The sequence below is a fragment of the Haplochromis burtoni genome, unplaced genomic scaffold (genome assembly GCF_018398535.1).
Source record: "Haplochromis burtoni strain Fernald_Lab_line unplaced genomic scaffold, NCSU_Asbu1 Contig_8, whole genome shotgun sequence".
In the NCBI taxonomy this organism is placed as follows: domain Eukaryota; kingdom Metazoa; phylum Chordata; class Actinopteri; order Cichliformes; family Cichlidae; genus Haplochromis; species Haplochromis burtoni.
The window spans coordinates 2521895-2542833 of record NW_024582369.1 but is presented as its reverse complement, the minus strand read 5'-3'; the positions used below and the strand labels follow the sequence as shown (position 1 = coordinate 2542833).

The 20939-nt window shown below is 38.3% G+C and overlaps 3 protein-coding genes across 9 annotated transcripts in view; 2 read left to right on the top strand and 1 right to left on the bottom strand.

The window, feature by feature from the left end:
* The window catches only part of ylpm1 (YLP motif containing 1), a 30475-nt gene extending 21149 nt beyond the window's left edge, over positions 1 to 9326 (top strand). For 4 of the 5 annotated variants that reach the window (XM_005914436.3, XM_005914437.3, XM_005914434.3 and 1 more), the window contains 4 exons: positions 837 to 888; positions 2060 to 2187; positions 2591 to 2774; positions 3232 to 3544. In XM_005914436.3, coding sequence (XP_005914498.1) covers positions 837 to 888; positions 2060 to 2187; positions 2591 to 2737 — 327 coding nt within the window. In that variant the 3' untranslated portion in view covers positions 2738 to 2774; positions 3232 to 3544. Of the gene's footprint in view, positions 1 to 836; positions 889 to 2059; positions 2188 to 2590; positions 2775 to 3231; positions 3545 to 9189 lie in introns of those variants that run through there. The other variant, XM_005914438.3, reaches the window with a different exon arrangement.
* On the bottom strand, positions 5809 to 12029 carry LOC102303801 (prospero homeobox protein 2). Of its 2 annotated transcripts, XM_042226380.1 has the most exons (5): positions 11921 to 12029; positions 10359 to 11655; positions 9742 to 9843; positions 9122 to 9316; positions 5809 to 6274 (listed from the first exon to the last, which is right to left on the bottom strand). In XM_042226380.1, exons 2-5 carry the CDS (start codon positions 11652 to 11654, stop codon positions 6107 to 6109), a joined length of 1761 nt encoding a protein of 586 aa, XP_042082314.1. In that variant the 5' UTR covers position 11655; positions 11921 to 12029; the 3' UTR covers positions 5809 to 6106. The 2 variants fall into 2 exon arrangements, with proteins under 2 accessions (XP_042082314.1, XP_005914494.3); XM_005914432.3 differs by having other exon boundaries at positions 10359 to 11946.
* A 406-nt stretch (positions 12030 to 12435) lies between these two features.
* On the top strand, positions 12436 to 20132 carry LOC102303278 (dihydrolipoyllysine-residue succinyltransferase component of 2-oxoglutarate dehydrogenase complex, mitochondrial). 2 transcript variants are annotated; one of them, XM_005914429.3, is made up of 15 exons: positions 12436 to 12559; positions 15894 to 15927; positions 16209 to 16251; positions 16509 to 16573; positions 16683 to 16757; positions 16880 to 16935; positions 17025 to 17133; positions 17377 to 17508; positions 18631 to 18710; positions 18824 to 18921; positions 19002 to 19132; positions 19228 to 19301; positions 19404 to 19487; positions 19633 to 19800; positions 19925 to 20132. In XM_005914429.3, exons 1-15 carry the CDS (start codon positions 12497 to 12499, stop codon positions 20057 to 20059), a joined length of 1347 nt encoding a protein of 448 aa, XP_005914491.1. In that variant the 5' UTR covers positions 12436 to 12496; the 3' UTR covers positions 20060 to 20132. The 2 variants fall into 2 exon arrangements, with proteins under 2 accessions (XP_005914491.1, XP_005914492.1); XM_005914430.3 differs by lacking the exon at positions 12436 to 12559 and adding an exon at positions 12580 to 12678.
* Positions 20133 to 20939: the final 807 nt, after the last annotated feature.

The window sequence follows — 20939 nt, the reverse complement described above, 5'->3', positions numbered from 1 at the left end:
TCTATAAAGTTAAGCAGTAAAAAGATGCTCTCTCAGTCTCTTTTAGGTGATATACTAACATTATAAGCGCTATTGTTCAGTCTAACAGAAATGACTCCTTCAGAGATTAACAAACAATCCTGAAATTAATAATTAAATAGTGGAGTTCGAGCAATTTGCTGTTGCTAACCAAATATCCTTTTTATTTTAATGTTTTTGTTTTTTTTTAATTTGTTTATTTTGCTTTAAAGGCCAGCTAACTACACAGTGATGTTACAGCAGGGAACCTCATTCATGATGATTTCATGTTTGGTAACGAAAGATCTCTACACACTAAAGCCTTTTCACAAGTAGTACTACTGCAATCTAAGAATCAAGAACCTTTGTTCTTTGTAAATTTAGTTATAGGTTTATCAGTGTGTGTGGAATTGAATTGATTTGAAAAAATTACATGTGAAATGTGTTCCAATCACATGATCATTAGCAAACTTCTCTCTCTAGATTCAGTAGCGCTCTGACTGTTGTTAAATGAAGTTTGTGTTCACCAAAGCAGAGCACAGTTGTCCATTTTTTAAGCCGGTAACAGAAAACAAAAGACTCAGTGTGAACACGTCTCACCTTGCAATCAAATTAAATTAAACTCTCTGCATGCCATTGTTAGTAGTTAATGTATGTCTTTACCAAGTATTGTACCAAGTTTCACCCTACAGTTGTGCTTGTTTTTGTGTCTTATAACCTCTGATAAACCAGTTTCCTGTCTTTTCAGCCAACCCCTTTCCCCACTTTCTCCACCCTTCCCTTTTCCCCCTGTATCACCCTGATGTTTAACCATTGCAGTGTTTCTTTATGTAATATAGGGCTACATTCCAAAAAGCAAATGGGAGATGGACACATCAGAGGCAAAACTTGGTAGGTATTTATTTTTTAATGATGATCCAGTCTTGCCTTTGTCATATAGAGCCTTCTGCATCATTAAAATGTGTTTTAAGTGTCATGTAGCGAGATCTGTGAAGTCGTGTGTGTATGTTTTGTGTTCTTTTTTTCTGTTCCTATTGTGAACTTTGTTTGATTGATGCGATTCTTTTGCATTTTGATTGAGTCACTGGTGGACTTGGTCAAGTTACTGGTCTAATGCTTTGTTGCTGATGAAAAGCAATAATAGTTTCAACTGGTTTCTATATCCCACTAAAGACCAACCAACAGCCAAACCTCATCATTATTAAAACTGCATATAGGGGATACAGCAAATAAAAAAAATATTTAAAAAATCTTTTGGGGGGGGGTTTAAACGGGTGTTTTAGCTTTATATCTACATATAATTCTTTAGGAGCGTACAATTTTGGTGCTCTGAAGGGATTTATTCAGAAAAAGTTTGAGTCAAAGCTTCTTTTGGCTGCTCCTTTATTGATGAGGGGTCACCACAGTGAGTAGCTACCTAATGTTTAATTTGTTTAATCTCCCAAAGGGATTTGAGTCTCCTCCCAGCATTGAACTGGGGATCTTTTGCGCCTGTTAGTACATTAGAGTACACTGTAAACCATAAACCAGTTTATGAATTATGCTTATAGAGAGAGAAAAATTATTTGATAGGACTTGTACAGCTGTTCTTCATTTAGTTGAGCAGGTGTTTTGTTAGATGAGGCTTATGGTGTTATAATCAATAACAGCACAGTACCTCCAGGCTGATCAGATCTAGTACAAACCGCTATTTATGTTGTTAGCATGTCAACAGGAAACAGTCAGTTACTGAATGAGACATGGGCTGCTGTTTCTGTAAGAATACCAGGAAAGCGCCTTAAGTTGTTTCTATTGTGACTGTAAATTTAAAAAAAAAAGGTTAAATTTTAAATAAAGACCTCATTTCTCTTTAAGTTAAAAAGACACATTATAGACTAATTCTTTGTATAAAAAAGATCAGGTCCTGGATCATCGTTTTATGGAGCAATGATAAAACAGATGTTACTAGTTGTCTCATAATTTTATTTTATTTTTTGATAAATGAGTGATACCTTGTTGAGGTTTTATGTTGTTTTTATGGGGGAGTAGAGGTAAACTGAACGGTAATCTTCAATTTAAACAGACAAGTTGGATGGTCTGGGGAGTGGCGGGAAGAGGAAGCGTGAAGGCGAACATATGGCAGGCCTCGAAGACTACCTACAGCTGCCAGATGACTATGCCACACGCATGTCCGAACCTGGAAAGAAGAGGGTAAAATTTGACCTGACCATCTATGAGTGCATTTGTTTGTTAGTGAGGAAAAACCAAAAGTTCAAGGTTGTTTTTTTCTTACCATTTCTAAGAATGCATTGATACAACAGCTAGCAAATCAGCAAATATGACCTTTATCAATATCAGAGGCTGATATGTATATTTATGTCAGGTGTGAGCTGGCTACATGTTTAAACATGCATAATTAAAAAAGAAATATAACAGAAAACTGAATTATTTTTAGCATTTATTTCACAGTTGGTGTGTCCCTAGTAGTTTCTATGATACTGAATGTTCAAAGATGTTACTGAATTATCTGAAATCATTTACCCATTTCTTGTTCATAACATGATATCCTGGGTTTCTCCCTGGTTTTTTTGTTTGTTTTGTTTTTTTTCCAAAGGTTCGATGGGCTGATCTTGAAGAGCAAAAGGATGCAGATCGAAAGCGTGCTATCGGTTTCGTGGTGGGTCAAACGGACTGGGAGAAAATAACAGACGAGAGTGGCCAGCTGGCACAAAGAGCTCTCAACCGTACCAAGTATTTCTAAGAAGATAATCTTACACTTTTTTTGGTTTCAGTGAAAGGTTCGTATTTTTCCTATTCATATTGTTCAGGTTGTTAGAAAAATTGTAGATGATGTTTGTGGCTATTAAGTCATAATATTCTACAATTTAAAATATTTTAATCAGAATGTTTAATGACTCAAATGAGAAGTTTGAGGGAACGTCTTTTGTATCAGTAATATTGGAAAATATACTGAGAGAAACATTTGGTCAATCAGCCAGCCATTTTCCCGAAAAAGATTCGACTTACCATTTCCAAAGTAATCTTATTGAGTTTGATCGGGAGCATACAGATTAAGAATGACTTATGAGAATGCAGGTAACACTATTATCTTCTGTATTTAACAGTAGTTAACAGAATGCCATAAAATACATGAAATTTCATTGTTTTAATGCAGTCCTTATTGTCACATAAAACAAATAAACTTGAGTGAAATTTAACCGTGAAATTACCAATATCATGCTTTTCTTTCTGCAGGTGCCCAGAATGTGAAAACTGCTGAAGCTTACTGGCGATGAAATTTTGATCAGGGTGATTTCACCAGCTGTTATCTGTTTCTTATTACATTCATTATTACATATATTAGAGGCTTTTATTTCTCTGGATATAAATCAAATCAATATGTAGTTTATAATTCTCTGATACGTCTAGTCTTGCATCCTATCATTATTCTTATGTTTGGGTTTTTTTGCTGTTTTATACTCTTCCTAATTCATGTACTGTATACCTGTAGCAATGTTTCTTGGTCCATCCATAGTTTTAAAAGAGACAATAAAAAACACAATCTAAACTTTCTGAGTCTTACTGAATTTATCAGGTGGGTTTTATGATCTACATATTTTGTATAAAATTGTATTTTGTTAGAAATTACCATGTAGATCAGTTGACCTACTTTGATTTTCACATGGCATTTTCTCACACAAAAGCTTTACCCAGTGTCTTTACAACATCTTTAGAAATAGATGATGACCAGTTTGAAATTGGACTGTTGGCAGCATCTGTTGAAATGGTTTACAGTGCATCCCTAACCCTGAAACAAACAAAAAAACCAAACAAACCCAAATTGTCAAAATATGGAAGAACATTTTGTAAGGGAAAAATCAGTCCACTCTGGGTTTGGGGTTCTTAGATGTCCCGTTTTTAAAAAATTTCTGTTACTGTTTTTTGTTGGGGTTTTTTCTTTTTTCTTTTTTAATTATTAGAAAAACAAAACAAACAATTCTAATATTATTTTTTTGCACTCAAAGTCAAAATAAGATGTTGCCTGTACCACATTTTGATTACTATACCCTCACTGGCCACCTCATCCCTGTTACTAGTACTTGGTTGGGCTTCAATTTGCCTTCAGTTCGTGCACATTTTTTCAGCTGCACATCCATAGTGGAGTCTCCCGTTCTACCACTCCCATTCTGAAGGTGCTCTATTTGATTGAGATCTGGTGAATGTGGAGGTCATTTTAGTATAGTAAACGTGTCATGTTCCATAACCAGTGTGAGATGCTTTGAGCTGTTTACATGGTGCATTAGCCACCAACACACAATGGGTACACTTTGGTCATAAAGGGAAGGACAAGGTCAGTAACAGTACTCAGGTATGTCTGGCATATGAATAGTGCTCATTTAGTTCTAATAGCCCTTTTCCATAAGTACCTACTCAGAACAACTCAACATTTTTATTTTTTTTCTTAGGGTTTGCCATTAGGTCATAGTACCTGGTATCAGGTACTTTTTTAGTACCTACTCAACTGGGGTTCCAAGCGATCTGAAAATGTGACATCAACACGCTGCATGCCACTGATTGGCTAGACAGGGACGTCACTTGATAAGTCATGAGAGAAACTCCTTCACGAAAATCAAACCCACCATTTTTGAAATCCAGCAACAATGGAAATGGCTACACAGAAACGACACTCAGAGTCTAACGAAAAGCCACAGACTGACTGCAGGTGTACCATTGTCTTGATGTCCACCTTTGTTGTGGCATTCCGTGTTGCATACAAATGGCGTTCAACCGAATTTGTATAATGATCGTACGCACATCAGACGGTACTCTGTTGTCATGGAAAACAAATTGTCAAGCTCCAACTTCTGACTCTACCATCCCAATGTCGCACCAGAAATCAAGGCTTATTGGACTCATTGGTCTTCTCCTTTCCAATTTAGGTGAGCCTATGTAGCATCAGTTTCCTTTTATTGACTTTAAGAAGTGCCACCCGATGTGGTCTTCTGCTGCTGTAGCCATTCTGCTTCAAGGTTCAATGTGTTGTGTGCTCAGAGATGTTTTTCTGCATTCCTTGGTTTTGACACATGGTTATTTGGGGTTACGTCATAAACCCTAGTGATGGTTATGTGTTAAAAACCCCAGTAGATCAGCAGTTTCTGTAGTACTCAGACCAGCCCAATTGGCATCAACAAACATGCCACATTTAAAATCCCACTTTTTCTCACTCACATTTTTGACTTCAGCAGGTTTGACCATTTCTACATGGCAATTAGCTGATTAGATATTTTGCAATAATAAGCAGTTGAACAGTTGTACCTAGTAAAATGGCTTCTTAGTGTGAAATGTATAGTTTCCCAAACTATTTTGTTTTTTTTGGCCCCTGTTTGCTGTTGAAATCAGGATTTTATTTTTTATTTTTTTACAATAAATTTAATCTGGATTACCGACATTGTTACTGGAGTAACTGAAGGACACAACAAGGATCGACGGTTACAAACAGACAAATCACTTCTGATGAAGGATTAAATTGGCTTTGGACCATTGGTTGAAGTGTGCCATGTGGTAAATGAATGGATGGATCCAGGTGGTAAGTATGGAAGAAAGCAAGAAACTATTCCTTTTTGTATTACGGTAATCCTTTATTAATACTTTAACTGGTTCACTGACATTGTAATTGTAGAATTGAAATGGTTTGTGTTCTATATATTTTTGTCATTTAGTTTGTATGTACAGTAATAAGTTCTGTTCCATCAATATTAAAGATTTTGTAAATTCCTGGTTTGGAATTTATTTTGTGCTTTTTACAGAAAACAAATTGTGATCTGTGACTCGTCGTGTCAACAATATAATATTTTTAATCATGTAAAATATGTATTGTTGCTATATAATATAGCAAAATACATGCATCTATCCAGCCAATGATGAAACAAAAACGATTGAAAGTAGATATATATATACACCCCACTGCCATCAGTATGGCAGAATCTACATTACTTTTCAGATGGCCAATCTTTGTTTTTAATTTAATAATAATAATTTTAAAAAAGTATTTTTTTTCCCCCATGAAGAAATGAGTAAGTCCACATTGTGACCGGTCACTGTGGCACATGATCATGTCGTCTCCTGGTTCTTATACAGAGTGATGACTTTTGAATTCAGCTGGTACATCAGTGTCCAGTTTACAGATCACCTTGTAGATTGCCTTCTTCCAGGATGGATCACGATCTTTGCCCATTGAAATGGCAACGTAAAACTCTCTCAGTGTAATCTCAGCAACTTCCAGGAATCTGTCGGGCACCTGTGAATCCACACAAGAATTTCTTTAATGGGGGAGAGAGGGAATATCAGTCCTTTGCTGCCATTCTGTTCAGTCTGTCGTCGACAGATAGTGTGAATTGTATATGGCACTATATTTTAGATGTGACTCTAACCGAGAAAATTCAGGTAAGTAACAAATCAGGTCTTAGCACAGAGACTGAGAACAAAATTAAAGGAAGTGAAATGATCAAGAACAAATATTATTTTAGCAAGTTTCCCTGACACTGATTCAGCCTTGTCCCAAACTAAGGTTTATGGTCTGGGATCAGGATTAATCCATGTTTGGGAAACTGAACCAATGAGTATACAACTACCTGTGCTGTAATCAGCTTTTCTTATTTTGCAATGTGACCCTTTAAGTGTTTTAAACTACTGTCATGTAACAAAATAAAAGTGCATACACAAATTTTCCAAAATGGACCTGATAAGCAATGTTATGTTATTTAAAGATATGCAATTGTTAAATCTGGTGAAATTTCAAATGAGTACAGCGAGAATATAAGTGATTATAATAACGGTGGGGTTTGGTATGGGTATTTTTTAACATTTAAAACATATACACAAAGATTAAAATCTTATTTTGCACAAACTCGTGAGAATATATTTGTGACGCCAAGAGTATTTGAACATGTCCAGAGTTTAAAGAAATGTATTTATTAGCAACAACACTCAATAAGTTCTATTGGTGGATTTAATGAACAGGTTTAGGATGTATGTATAACATCAGTTTTTCTTTTTCTAGCTGATGTACTTTATGTCACTAACAGCTGACACTAATATGTGAGATGGAATTGCAATACTTGCTGTGTAATTAGTGTTAACCATATATGGACTGTGCTAAATTATTATACAAAATTTCATTGTGCATAAAAAAAACTCCCTATTCGAATGGCAGTTATTAGTTTTACAGGTTTACTCAGTCCAGTTGCACAGCTAGCACAAGTATGTCTAATGACGAATCATTTTTTTCCTTTTCTTAACCAATCTGTTTGACATACTTGTAGCTCCTCTTATGCTTGCCGTGCTGTCTTTGTCTTCTCCCACTCAAAGCACAATTTATAGGTTTAATTTCTCTGTTACTCATTTGGAAATTAGAGGAATACTCGTGTTAAAGCTTAAAACAATTTCAGTTCCTGGAAAACTAATGAATAAAAAATATAGATGAAAGTTCTTAGTTTTTAGTATTTGTATTTTAGTATATGTTTGTTTGGTAACATTGAAACAAACAATAACTAAACATTTTCAACAATTCCACTAAGCCTAACAACTCTGGTAATCACATGAAGGTGTAGATTTTATTAGGCTGATTCTGATTTCTATCAAATCATGCTGAAATTGTCTCAGCCTTTAAGATCTACACGGAAATGTGTTTTGATTTAAAAGTTGGACAATAAAGAAAAATAATGGTTGTTTTTATTTGCAGAAGTGGGAAATCATGTTGCTTCATTAAAACTCATCACTGTTTTTAATGGTTTAAGTCATACTGAGCACATATAAATGACTACAATCTGCTATTTAATTACCAGTGATTTAAGCTTCTCAGTACAAACAGTCATCATCAGGACGTTTTAGTCCATTGTACTGATCAGCTCTGTTCACAGTGCTGACATTTACTCTGTATTAATAAATGTGCATTTTCAAAGCAAATCTTTATTTAACATATTACTAAGTGCCCTGACTTATTCTTTCTTCAGTAAAGCTTGTCACAGCTGCTTCATCGAAGTGCAACACTCACATCAATATAACATATTAAACCTTTCTTTATATGAACTCTATGAAATAATTTGTGTCATTTGACCTTTTATGATCTCTGTGCATTAACAGCTCAACATGGGCACATTATGAATTAGAAAAATAATCATCGTGACCGTCTGAGAGAAACCATAAGATCAGAATAGGTCAATTTCTGCTTTCTCTTCATCAGTAGTTACAAATTATTAGGTTGTTTACAGTTTTGCAAACTTAACATTAACTGGGTGAAACATAACGCTTAACATCTTACTCTCTTATCCTGTTTCACTGCAGTCAACTGTTCAATAAAGGAAAAAACACTATATTTGTACTATACATATGTGAAAAAGACCTCTCCACATGGGGGTTAAATCAGACTGTAGAGAAAATTCTTACTTTGAAACATGCTTCTTGGGGTTTTTTTTGTTTGGTTGTTTCTAATTATTGCGTATTTGCTGCAGTTTCACACAATTTGTACCATTTTCAGGTAAAGTTCACATTTTGGAAAGGTTAAATAAACATTTTACTCAACCCTTCAAAGCCTGAACGATTAAATAATTGCCAGAATTTTTTTTTTTTTTTTTACAAAATTCTGGGGTATTTAACGAATCTATTATTTATTTATTTATAAACTGAATTTAAATATTAATTTGCATATATTTTTGAGTTTTAATTTGTTTTGTATTTGCTTTTAATATTTTTATTTATTTGTTTTCCAATTTAATACTTAGAAAAGCTTTTTATTTTGTATTTTTAGCAAATAAAAAAATCTCATGTATTAAATATGAAACACCAGGCTTTAAGGGGTTAAAAAAGAAAGAATGAGAATTACGTAACATCTACACAATATTAGTCATAATAATGTAATGAATCTTGGTAAGCTCTATTCCTTTATTACTTTTTCTGAAACCGATACGGCGACATAAAAAAGAGGAGCTGCAGATACAGTGGACACAGTACAGTGTTTCTAAAATAAAGATGATGCATGGTCAAAAATGAGGCTATAAATTAAGAAATACCTGAGTGACACCTCACGACTCGCTTTTAGGAAGCAATCAGTGTGTTAGAGTAAAACAAGTCCTCAGTTGTTCCTCACCTGGAAGTCGCTGGCTTTGTTGTAGTGCCTGTTGAGAGCCCTGAAAAGTTCTGATTCTCTCCCCACAGTCAGACCCCTTACGTCTGCCACTCCTTCGATGAGAGCGTGTCGAGCAAACTTCTCCATCTGGATGTAGTAAAACTCCCTGAAGTTACTGAACCACTTGATGAGCTGAGAGGTGATGGAGCGCGTGAACTGAGGAGGAAAGAAAGGTAAGTGAGCTTGTCAAATGTGACAATGAACGTTGTTGTTTTCTGATTTGTATGTTTTACAGTGCACACTACAATATGTGAAGCAAATAAAATCACCCATGAAGCTATTTAACTGTCTTCTGGGGGTTTTTTTTAACACACTGTGAATTATATGATGATGTCTTTGGTTTGTGGATTATGATGCTGAAAACGATGCAATAATAAATCCAGAGGTTACAGAGGACTCTTTGTATGTTTTCAGGTTGAGACTTTTCTCCCAAAATGGAAAGTAGCATCGCTGTTGCTCAAATGCAAAATGAAAGAAATTGTATAAATCTGTAAATTCAGCACATGTAACGTGTTTTCTATTCTGTGAGAAGGACGATAACACGACATGTGCAAGAATCCAACTTGCAAGCCATCTCTCACCTGTACATCATGGAAACACATCTTCAGCACAAGTGAACTCGGGTAGCGAGTGTAGAAAAACATAAGCTTTGCTTTCTTCAGATGGTTTGTGGTCAGACCCTCCTAAAATTCACCAGCGTTAAGGACGAAACGCAAAAACAAGATATTTTCTCTCCAAAACTGATTCATTTATAGCCAATATACGATGAAAATGTTGATTCCACAATGGGTAGGTTTATTGTCTTTTTCTTTAAAAGGGGTGGCTGGGAATCAGGAGGTCCAGCAGATCATTTACTAAGTAAATAAAGTTTATTTGTAAGTGCCTTTTAGGACAAAACCAGTCATAAAGTGTCTAAAAGAGGTATTAAAAATAGGGTCACCTACCGATTGGAAGGCCAGTGGTTCAATCCCTGGCTCATCAAGTCCACATGCCTCAGTGTCCTTGTTAACATACCCCAAATTAAACTGATGTGTTTGTGCTTGATAGAAAGTATTTAAATGAGACTTATAGTACTTACAGTAAAGACTTTAAAGACATCTGCGTGAGATGCTACAGTATTCAGATATATTGGAGGTGTTCTGTCACTGCTAAGTGTTACTTAAAGCCACAGGTTAACACAAGAAATTAGAAAGGATACATTCAGCATGTACAGGTTGCTTTTCACCAGGCTATCAGACTCTATCTTCACATGAGGGAGACCAGTGCTTTCCAAAATCACCGGATCTGCAGACACAGCGTGAGTCTGTGGGCTTCTCACAGATCTGGAATTGACCTTTGATCTCACTTTAACTGACTTCCAGCCTTCTTCTGAGTAACTGTCCTGTAGGCTCTTGAGAGCACGGTGATTCTTCTCTGATGCTTGAGATTCCTGCAGGGCAGAGTCAATGATGAGGAAATTTGGAGATTTTGGACGGTGGTGAGCTGGTAACCTGGATCTTTCCAGTTCGTGTTTTTGCACAACCAGAGACAGAGCTTCTGTTTGAACATCTGGGGTTTGCACCTCTGGAGTCCCACAACATGGAAGTCTCAACTTATCATCATCACTGCTCACCGATGGCTGAAGAGGCGTATCAGTCTCTACGTTTTCCACTTCATATGGCGATGTCTGTAAAAGCGGCACACTTTTGAAAATGGAGTCAACGCTCTTGCTGACAACTCTGGACAACTCGTACTTTAGAACATCTGCCATTAGCCTTATTCTGGCTGGTTTGGATTGGAAGTAGTTCATCAATTTAACCTTCTTCCATCCTTGATATTTTAGACTCGAACTGCTCTCAAACTCACTGTACAAATCTGTAAACGCATCACCAGATGTTTTGATGGAATCATGGGCTTCACTCACTCCATCCAGGTGAGTAACCTTTGTTCTGAGCTGCCTGGGGTGCTGATGCTGGCTCTCCAGCTGCTTTCTTGTTACCTGGCTTTGAGCCGTGCTTTCCATGCGTTTCTGAAGGTAAGGTGCTTCTTGGTTCTTTTCGTCATTGTGCATGCAGTCAGTCTCTTTACGCTCCTTTGTTTTCATTTCTGTGTCGTACATATGAGGAGGGCTGGTCATACCTTTGATTATATTTTCTACTCTCGCACGCTTTGCTTGATGGCCTCTGTTCAGGTTCCAGTCATGGTGACCATAAGAAGTGGGTGCGGGAGACGGGTGTCTTCCCATGAATAAAGATCCACTGGTGCTGCCTCTGGATGAAGTAAGATCCAGTTGACTGGAATACATCAAACCAGCATCTGCACTGCTATAATAAGCACTATCTGGTAGTGTTTTCATGTTCTCACCTTCTCTGTGTAAGGTCAATGAAACGCCTGACGAATCTGAGTTTGATGGCATGAGGTCAGGCTGAAAAGAGGAGAGATGCTCTGCAGCACAGCCATCCAGGCAGATGTTGCTGGAGGAATACATGGCTTTGCTCCAAACACTCTGATTCATTCTGGTAGGGTTAAAAAGACAAAAGTAAAAAAAACCACTTATGAATAATAAAATGCATGCAAGTAATAGCAGGAAAGAGAACTTGGTACAGCTAGTGGAGACATCTTTCTCATATATACATGATATCCCTTTTTAGGTTGCAGGTTACCTCATTTTTAAAAGTGTCTATTTAATTGAAATCAAACTAAATAAGTAAAAATACAAACAGATATTAAAGTATCATCAACATGGCATCCTTTTTACTCGATATGCAATATAAAACTTACCTGTCTTACAGCTCAGAGGAAGGGTGCAGGTCTGGGTCCGGGAGGAGGAGACTCGGTTATTTGTAGTGGTACAGCAGAGAGCGCTCCAGAAAGCAGGAGGTGTGTTCTAACATGTCAGCCTATCCCGTCCCCGTAACCTACCGCATTGTTAATAAACATATGAATCTTTGAAGGCTAGTAATGAATAAATTGTTACTTCTTTATGAGTGTATTCATTCATTGTGTCTGTTTTCTTGTTTCTCTAATACCGTGGTCTGCATGATGTGTTATCAATTATAAGTTGCTTTAGTATAGTATGCAGACATGGTACAGTCCTGCTAAATAAATTATTTTCATTGTGTTATAATAAGAAAAGCTAAATTTATTTAATTTTAATGACGATATTTAAAGGATTAAAGTGAGGTGAGGCGACCTATGACCGGAGTGTGAGTAATATCCAGTCTGCTCCCACCGCCCGCTACGGTGGACCCCTCCAGTCCAGCCGCAGTGGTTCCTCCCATTCTTAGAGCTCTGCCGGGCTTCCGTACCGCCGCTTCAACCGCTGTCAGGACCAGGCAGACACTCCCCGGCCACGCTATGTTATCGCGATCTCCGCGTGTTTACCGGACGCTGTGCCGCTCCCTGTCAGCGGCTCGTCAGGTAGGCTGGGAAGAAATAGCCAAACGAGTCTGTGTTTTAAAAGCGCTTCGAGGAGTTACAACATGGCTAGCTTGTTAGCTTGTAAACGCAGGGCCTCGTCACCAGGGACAGACCTGCAGGTACACTGACTGAGAGGCAGCACAAGTTTGTGAAGAGTCCCGCACACCCACCCGTTCACTGTCCCGCTAACTGTTTTGTTTCTTGGTAGTTTTGAAAGCCCAGCAGTTGCTGTACACTGCTATATGTGGCAGGCACAGTCTGAAATAGGATGATGTTTGTGTGTAGAAATAGCCCGTGTCCGACGTGTGTGTAACAGATAGCATGGCTTTTCCTTCACAAGTCCAGCAGTGCGTGCAGATGCATGTGCTGAAATATGAGCTGGATGGTACTAAGTGTCTCCTCAGAGTTGAACTGTACTTCTCATGAGTGTGTTGTCAGTGAGTTCAGTCTGCAGAGCTGTGCTGATAATGGTTATCTTGGCTATCAACACAGCTCCTGGTTGAGCTGTGTTGGTTGTCAGTTACTTGGATAAAAGCGATGGAGTGCAGATTAAAGGCTGGCATTTTCCCTGAAGCCTCAAAGAAAAAAAAAAGGTGTGGACTCCTCTTTAAGTCATGTTGGTGGCTTTGCGATGACACAGTTGTGCTGCATGCTTATTTTTTTAATACTGCACACACATCAGCTGGATTTTTATAATAGGAATGCACAGATTTTTAGGCTCTCATTGACTTTTTTTTTATTAAATGATAGCGGGCTATGGGAAAAGAAGTTGCCCTGCAGTTGGCACTAACAAATGTTTATTTGTTGTGTTACAACATTTTTGTGTCTAAAGATGACATTAGGGCAGTTTAGTTCATGAGGTAATAAATACAGTAACAGTATAAACAAAAAAATTTGCCAAATGATTAATTTAAAAGTACACATGAGGCCAGAATTTCACAATCGGTACATCCCACGTTTACAAGTAGGGCTCTGATGAATTGTTGTTTTAATTAGTCAATCTAAGTTATAGTTAAAGGTACAGTGTGGGAAATTTCAACACTAGATGTCAGTAGATTGCCATCAACTGAATTCTGTTTTTGTACTATGGTGTACAAATCGGTTTATTATGTATGTATGTGGCTAACCTCTAGCCATATATATAAAACACTAGAAGGTGGAACAGTGACGTTTATCTCGTCCACTGTGGATAAAATGGCAAGGCATATGTTTTTATTGCATTCATTCTACATTTATGACAAGGGATTCATTTCTTGGAAGACGTAATTACACACTAGTCACTGTATATTTATGAGTACAATATTTTATTTACCATTTAATAACCTAGAAAAACTGACTGTACCTTCAAATTTCATTAGTGAGGTGGTTCAAGAGTAGGGCTGCCACAAACAATTATTTTGATAGTCGACTAGTCACCGATTATTTTTGCGATTAGTCGACTTATCAGATCGTGCATCAATTGGATGTAAAACGTACAGCTTATTGCACCAGCAGCATCTGCTCTTATATAACTATCATTAGCTTACAGCTTTAAGTTTAAGGTATGTGCTCTCACCGGCTCTAGTGAGCCTTGCCCCCTGCTAGCTATCGAGCTGGTGGGTAACAGACGTCTCCGAAAACGTCGGAGCGCTTTTGAAAATATGTGGTGTCCTGATAAACTGAGCAGATATTTGAGGTTTACACAGCTACATTCTCGCCTGAAAATATGTTAAACGTTTATTTTGTGACCCAGAAAGAATAATAAGAGTAATATTAAAACTAACTAGCTGCCGCCATTGTTGAAAATTGAGCAGGGCCGCGCTATGAATTCTGGGACACTGCTTCTTCTTCTTCGGAGTTTAACGGCAGCTGGCATCCTTGAACATGCAATGCTGCCATTTTCTGTTTCAGTCCGTTGTTACACTCTTAAATACTACTACTTATTCCTGCGTCTTTTGGGATCTTACAAAGCTTCAAACGACACGTCGACTATTAAATTAGTCGTCGACAATTTTGATAGTCGACGTAATCGTGACTAGTCGACTAATCGTGGCAGCCCTATTCAAGAGCAGGAAAAGACACAAAACAAGCTGGTGTACTTCTAGCGCTGGTTGCATAAAATCTGTGCCATTTCAAATACAAATATTAATTTCAGAATCAGAATACTTTATTGATCCCTAGGGGAAATTATTTAGATTTGTTTTCATGCGTGCAACTCCGATGTCGCACAGATGTGTGGTGAATCCAGTTATGACAGTCTTCAAAGTTTCTCTTTCTCATATCTAGCTCAGATGGGAAACAGTCCACTCGAGCCATGTTCCCACGGCTTCATTTGGTTTAGGTGTGGTGCTGCCAGGATAGGGCGTGCAGGAAAACGGGACATCCACTTAATGTCCAATCAGACACGCGTGACATTTGTGTTCTCACGTGCACGTCCACCAGGTAACATCTGGAAAAGTTTGCATTCAGTTAAGCAGGGTGTGTAATCACGTAAAAGATCTGTATTTTTTAATTCCATATATTATTTTTACTGGAAAAACGCTTGGGGACACACTGAAAGCGGTAACGCAGGATGAGCCAGTGGTTTATCAAGCTGTTAACACTTGGCTGCGTGCTCCGAGTACTTTGAATAGTACTTTCTGACAACTCCACCCTGCTCCGGCAAGCCCAGAGTAAGCAAGTTTAGCTCTGGGGCACAAGTGACACCGCCAGACAAACATTACTGTAAAAGCAGTCATAACTAGACATACCTCTCCTCTAAAATACACAGACGACTTATATCAGGCTGCAGCGGAGTGGCCTTACAGAAGCTTGTGTTGTCAGCATTGGAAAAATCTTGTGGCTATAGCTGAATGTTAAAAGTATGAAGGATCTTCGGACTGTTTATTTTCCACTGGGGAAAAGCGAAAAGGGAGAGAAGAAATGTAGAATCATCAGAATGAAAGAGAATCAATCATTACAGCGCAGTAGATGTTTTGTATTGGCAATATTGTATCGATACAGAGAGACCAAATATCGTTATTTCATTTAAATAAATTAAAATGTAAAAGGTGATTAACAAATTGTAAAATAGCAACACCTGATCAAGTAATTCACTGAAAATGAAGCAAGATTTAAATTTTCTCTACACCCTTAATCGGATAAGTGGATGGATGGGACAGTAAGTGGGTGGATAACTGCGAAGTTATATCTTCTGGTCAAAAAAAAAAAAAAGCACAGCCTCTGTAAAAAAAAAAAAAAAAAAAAAATTTAAATCGAAATGAAGCAAAACAGTCTGCAGTTTATTAGAGGATGAAAATAATTCCTAGTTACAGCTGCTCTAATTAATCTAATTCTTTTTTTCATATCTTTACAGCTCAGTGATGTGCTGGTCCGACAGAAAACATCAGGTAAGCAAGCTTGAGTGGACGGAGCGTTCAGGTGGATTTTAGAGCCTGGATTTCGGGCCACTCTTTTTATCCGGTCTCTCATGAATAACCATGCTCAATTAGCGGGTTGTCTGAAGTAGAATAAGTAATGCTGGCTGAATGGCGAAGATGCCTGAGGAGCCCACAAGTGGTTAACTGCAGCTTTCAGAAAGCTCCACTCATATCTTATGTTAGAGCATGAGGAAAAGCGGCGGCAGTTTGTGCTGATTTTCTTTCCGTGTCTTTTGTTTGTTCCCCTCAAGGCCACACCATCTGCAGCCAGATCGTTTACAGGAAACCTCAGCCGTAAGTTTGTCTCTCATGTACACAAAAATGTCGTCCGCTGTACAGAATGAATCGAAATATTTGATCTTTAAGTGTGACAGTGCTGCATGTGCTTTTTAACGCCGTCATTTAACACTTAATGTGAGCTAGACCTAATCAAAAATAGATCAGCCGGGTGATAAATAATACCACACACTGAATCCCTTAATACATGCTTTTATCTATGTATTTTTTTTGTTTTTTCCAATCAAAATAAATCCCTTCTTCTTGACATTTAGATGTGATTTTCCATCATCAGCCAATATCTACCAAATAAGATACTTTAAGACATCTGCTCATCACAGTATGTATCACATCTATGTCTTTAACCAATGTCAGCATCATGCTTTGTATCTGTTCTGCATTTAACTGACTGCAAAATGTTTTTGCATTTGCTTGTTTTTTTTCCACAGGGGATGAAGTGGTCACAGTCAAAACTCCTGCATTTGCAGAATCAGTTACAGAGGGGGATGTGAGGTGGGAGAAAGGTTGGTGTGTATAAATATGCCACAAATGACTGACCGTGAGAATAAGCCGAATATTGGTGGTAAATGTTCAACACATGCGATGCATGCTTTCGGATTGATTGTTTTTATCGATTCATTTCCAGCTGTGGGCGACTCCGTGTCAGAGGATGAAGTGGTTTGCGAAATCGAGACTGACAAGGTGTGACAGAGGAAACGTGAGACGGTCTATTTTTGGAGGGTGGGGGTGTTGTTAAAATTACGACAGATTTCTTTGTCTTGTGCTTCCAGACCTCTGTGCAAGTCCCCGCTCCTGCAGCCGGTGTCATCGAGGAGTTACTGGTGCCTGACGGAGGGAAGGTAGAAGGAGGAACGCCTCTCTTTAAACTCCGGAAAGGAGGTTTGCCTGTTTATTTTCAGTAACTTGAGCCCAGTTTACAATACATGGGAAAAATCAAAGACAGAACATGTAATATTAGTTCTATTTGGTGTTTAAAACATGTGTGTTGCAAATTTTGCTGTGAATGTCCTACGGATGAGAAAAAAATCGGATTTTTAATGTTATGGAAATTGGAAGCAAAATATAATATGGCAATCATTGCACCTATACTGTATTTGTCCTTCTCTACTTCTTTCTTCTCAGCTGTTGCTGCCAAAGCTGCCCCCTCCCAAGCTACAGATGCACCACCTCCAGCAGCCGAAACCTCTCCTCCACCTGCAGCCCCAGCTGCCACTCCTCCAGCACCACCACCACAGCCCGCCCAACCCAAGCCTGGTGTGTAGTTTTATGTAGTTGCTGACTGTGTACTCATGTGTACCTCTGCATCTTTTTAGGTTACAATTAGTGCTGTCAAAATTAACACGTTAACCCAAGTTAATCCGCCATCACGGTCAACACGATTAAAATTTTTAACGCATCTGGAGTGCAGAATGACTCAAAATCCCTCAAATGTTTCTGTCAACGCATTTTGGGCAGGTTGTCCAAGTAGAGTTACCTTCGCACATGCGCAAATGGGCAGTAGATCTGGTGGTGACGGGCAGCTGAACCAGTCAACTCAATATGGAAGATTATAAACGCACATTGGGCTTCTAACACGTCACCCAGCTTGCGACAAATCACTCACGCAGCATCGGGGGCTCAGTAAGTCTACCTCGGACATATTGACTGACACAATTGTCAAGTTGCAACAAACTGCAGACGTATTAACATAATTGAGAACACGCGCTTTACAGAGCTTTGGTGCCTCGTTTCAAGGACTTGAAGTGCCTCCCCAAGAGTGACAGAGAGAGTTTTTTGTTAACATTAATGTTCAAGATGTTCAATAAACATGTTAAGTGTGTATATTTTCCCTCTTTGCTCATGCAAAATGAAATGCGATTAATATAGAATAAAAATGAATGATATTTAATCGTGATTAATTAAAATGAATCCACAGTAACCCTGTGTAATGAATCTGATTAAACATCTTAATTGTTTGACAGCACTAATATATTTTAGCATATAGGTTGTTGTTTTTTTAAAAGGTGTATTTCACAGGAGAGAACCTGTGCTAAAAGACTGAAGAAAACTATTCCAATTCTCTTTGAATTTAAGCACACGTTCTTTGTGTCTTTCTGCATTTACTTCATTATATTGCATGAATGTCAGTTACAAGCTTAAATATAAAGTTGAAAAAATGTAATTGCAACCAGGCTATTGATCAAGTAAATGCGATTAATCGCGATTTATTACAGAAAATTGTACGATTATTTCGTTAATTTATTTATTTTTTAATCTATTGACAGCACTAGTTACAATCAATTCATGTTGGCTCTCACACCTTTGTTTTACAAGAGCTATGTATTAATCAATGATTTTTGTTTAATTATTAATATATGTCTTTATGTTTTTACTTAGTTTCTGCTGTCAAACCCACTGTTGCAGCTCCAGCCCCCACAGCAGCTCCTGCAGCTCCAGGAGTGAGAGGAGAAAGCAGGGTAACGCACTCGTCGACACAACATTTCATATATTCCTCTGTTACGTCAACGTCTGTAATAATTTGGCCTCAAAATACAGCAGCATAATGATGACCGTTGTTTCCCGTGTACAGGTGAAGATGAACCGCATGAGGCTGAGGATCGCTCAGAGGCTGAAGGAGGCTCAGAACACCTGCGCCATGCTGACTACCTTCAATGAGGTAGACATGAGGTGAGCATCAGTCCAGATTTTTTTGAGCCGTACCTAAGGCTCCGGATTTCCATCTTTTTCTCCAATGTTCAAAATTTCAGCAACATTCACGAGCTGAGAAAACTCCACAAGGACGCCTTCTTAAAGAAGCACGACACCAAACTGGGTTTTATGTCGGCGTTTGTTAAGGCTGCTGCACACGCTCTGATCGACCAACCAGCCGTCAACGCTGGTAAGAACACACAAACATCTCCACTCTCACACACTCAAGCGGCCAACTTTACTGATTAAAACTTCTTTTTGTTATTTTACAAAATGCTTTTGCAGTTATTGATGACACAACCAAAGAGATCGTCTACAGAGATTATGTAGATATTAGCGTTGCCGTGGCCACTCCAAAGGTATGAGATTTGAGTCTCTGTAAACTATTGTTAGATCTCTTGACTCCTTCAATTTTTGCTCCAGGTAACATGGATCAGACATTAACCAGGTTTGACTTTTAGGGGCTTGTTGTACCTGTGATCCGGAATGTTGAGACCATGAACTTCGCTGACATTGAGAAAGCCATTAATGCTCTGGGAGAAAAGGTAAATGATGAGAGACAGCACAGACGTCCTAGAATCATTTCGTTTTGAACCATTTCATCTCACTGGGAAAAGCAGTCTTTCAGATATTTGTTGTTCCTGTGCACCCCTGAATAAATGAGTAATTCCTTTGCGTTTTGTTCCTCAGGCTCGTAAAAACGAGCTCGCTGTCGAGGATATGGACGGAGGCACTTTCACCATCAGCAACGGTGGTGTGTTTGGCTCCATGTTTGGCACGCCCATCATTAACCCACCGCAGTCTGCCATCCTGGGCATGCATGGCATCTTTGACAGACCTGTGGCCGTCAATGGCAAGGTGAGAATTGTGTTAACTGCTGAAATACAGAGCTCTTCTTTCTTTAAATTATAATCCTAGAATCAGTATACAGTTTTTCATATATAATATTTTTAAGACTACTAACTACTGTCTGCTTTGGCAGGTTGAGATCCGGCCCATGATGTACGTGGCATTGACGTACGATCACCGACTCATTGACGGCAGAGAAGCCGTCACCTTTTTACGCAAGATCAAAGCGGTGGTGGAAGATCCAAGAGTCCTGCTCCTGGGAATGTGACGTTTCCGCCACTAAATTCTTATTTAAAGATACTCGGCTGCATAAAAATGAACTCCACATCACAGAAAACGCACAAAATAGCCTGTACCACTATTGTTTTTTACAAGTGTTGATACTACAGGGGCGTACCGGGGTTGTGTTCCAATGCTCATTGCACTTAAATGCATGACATTACCTGTAACGTATCTGTCAAGTTGCCTAAATTGATGAAACTAAAAGTTTGCTACTTTGATCAGTAATTCTTTTACGACGTTTGAATTAATCAAATGGAAATAACTTCAAAAACAAGACAAAACTCTGCCTTTAACTCCACATAAGCCTGTCTAAAGATGCGTTATGAAGCCTTCGGATGAATGAAGCGGTATGCAAACTCACTCTCATCACAGTTGTATAATCATAAAACAGAATGGCTTTTCCAGACAGCAGCTGCTTGCATAACATTTCCCCCCGCTTGTTAATTAGTGCTCTTGAGCCACTTTTTCCACAGTAGGGCCGAACAGGGATAATTCAGATTAGTTCAAGATGTTGATGTTAACACAGGTTTCACAGATTGCTTTGGTTAGACACTGTAACCGGCAACAGCCTGGAGAAAATGAGTCAGTAACCAGGAAACCAGGTCTTTGTATGGAACTTGTGTGTACAGCAGTGCCATGCCTTTAAGTCCACATCAACTCTCTGTTTGACTTGGTTTAATCATATTCCTGCCTGTCCTGTGTTGTATATAGCGATCTAGTATAAACTTGCCTCGCTCACTGTTGTCAAGGTTACATGCTCTGATCCAACTGTTATCAGTTATTTAGTAAAACAAACGAACATTTCATTTTTGTTCAACAGAAACTGTACATAACAAAAACCTCATGCTTTTTTTACATAGATGCAC

Bases quoted from the DNA above. Each gene is read 5' to 3' on its own strand.
- LOC102303801 (XM_042226380.1), bottom strand. From the start codon at position 11,654: ATGAATCAGAGTGTTTGGAGCAAAGCCATGTATTCCTCCAGCAACATC. The intron at 9,844-10,358 runs GTATCCTTTCTA...GGTGAATTTTAG, and splicing joins GCAACCTGTACATGCTGAAT to GAGGGTCTGACCACAAACCA. The intron at 9,317-9,741 runs GTGAGAGATGGC...TTTCCTCCTCAG, and splicing joins TGTGTTTCCATGATGTACAG to TTCACGCGCTCCATCACCTC.
- LOC102303278 (XM_005914429.3), top strand. From the start codon at position 12,497: ATGTTATCGCGATCTCCGCGTGTTTACCGGACGCTGTGCCGCTCCCTG. The intron at 16,252-16,508 runs GTAAGTTTGTCT...CTTGACATTTAG, and splicing joins GTTTACAGGAAACCTCAGCC to ATGTGATTTTCCATCATCAG. The intron at 16,758-16,879 runs GTTGGTGTGTAT...ATTCATTTCCAG, and splicing joins GGATGTGAGGTGGGAGAAAG to CTGTGGGCGACTCCGTGTCA.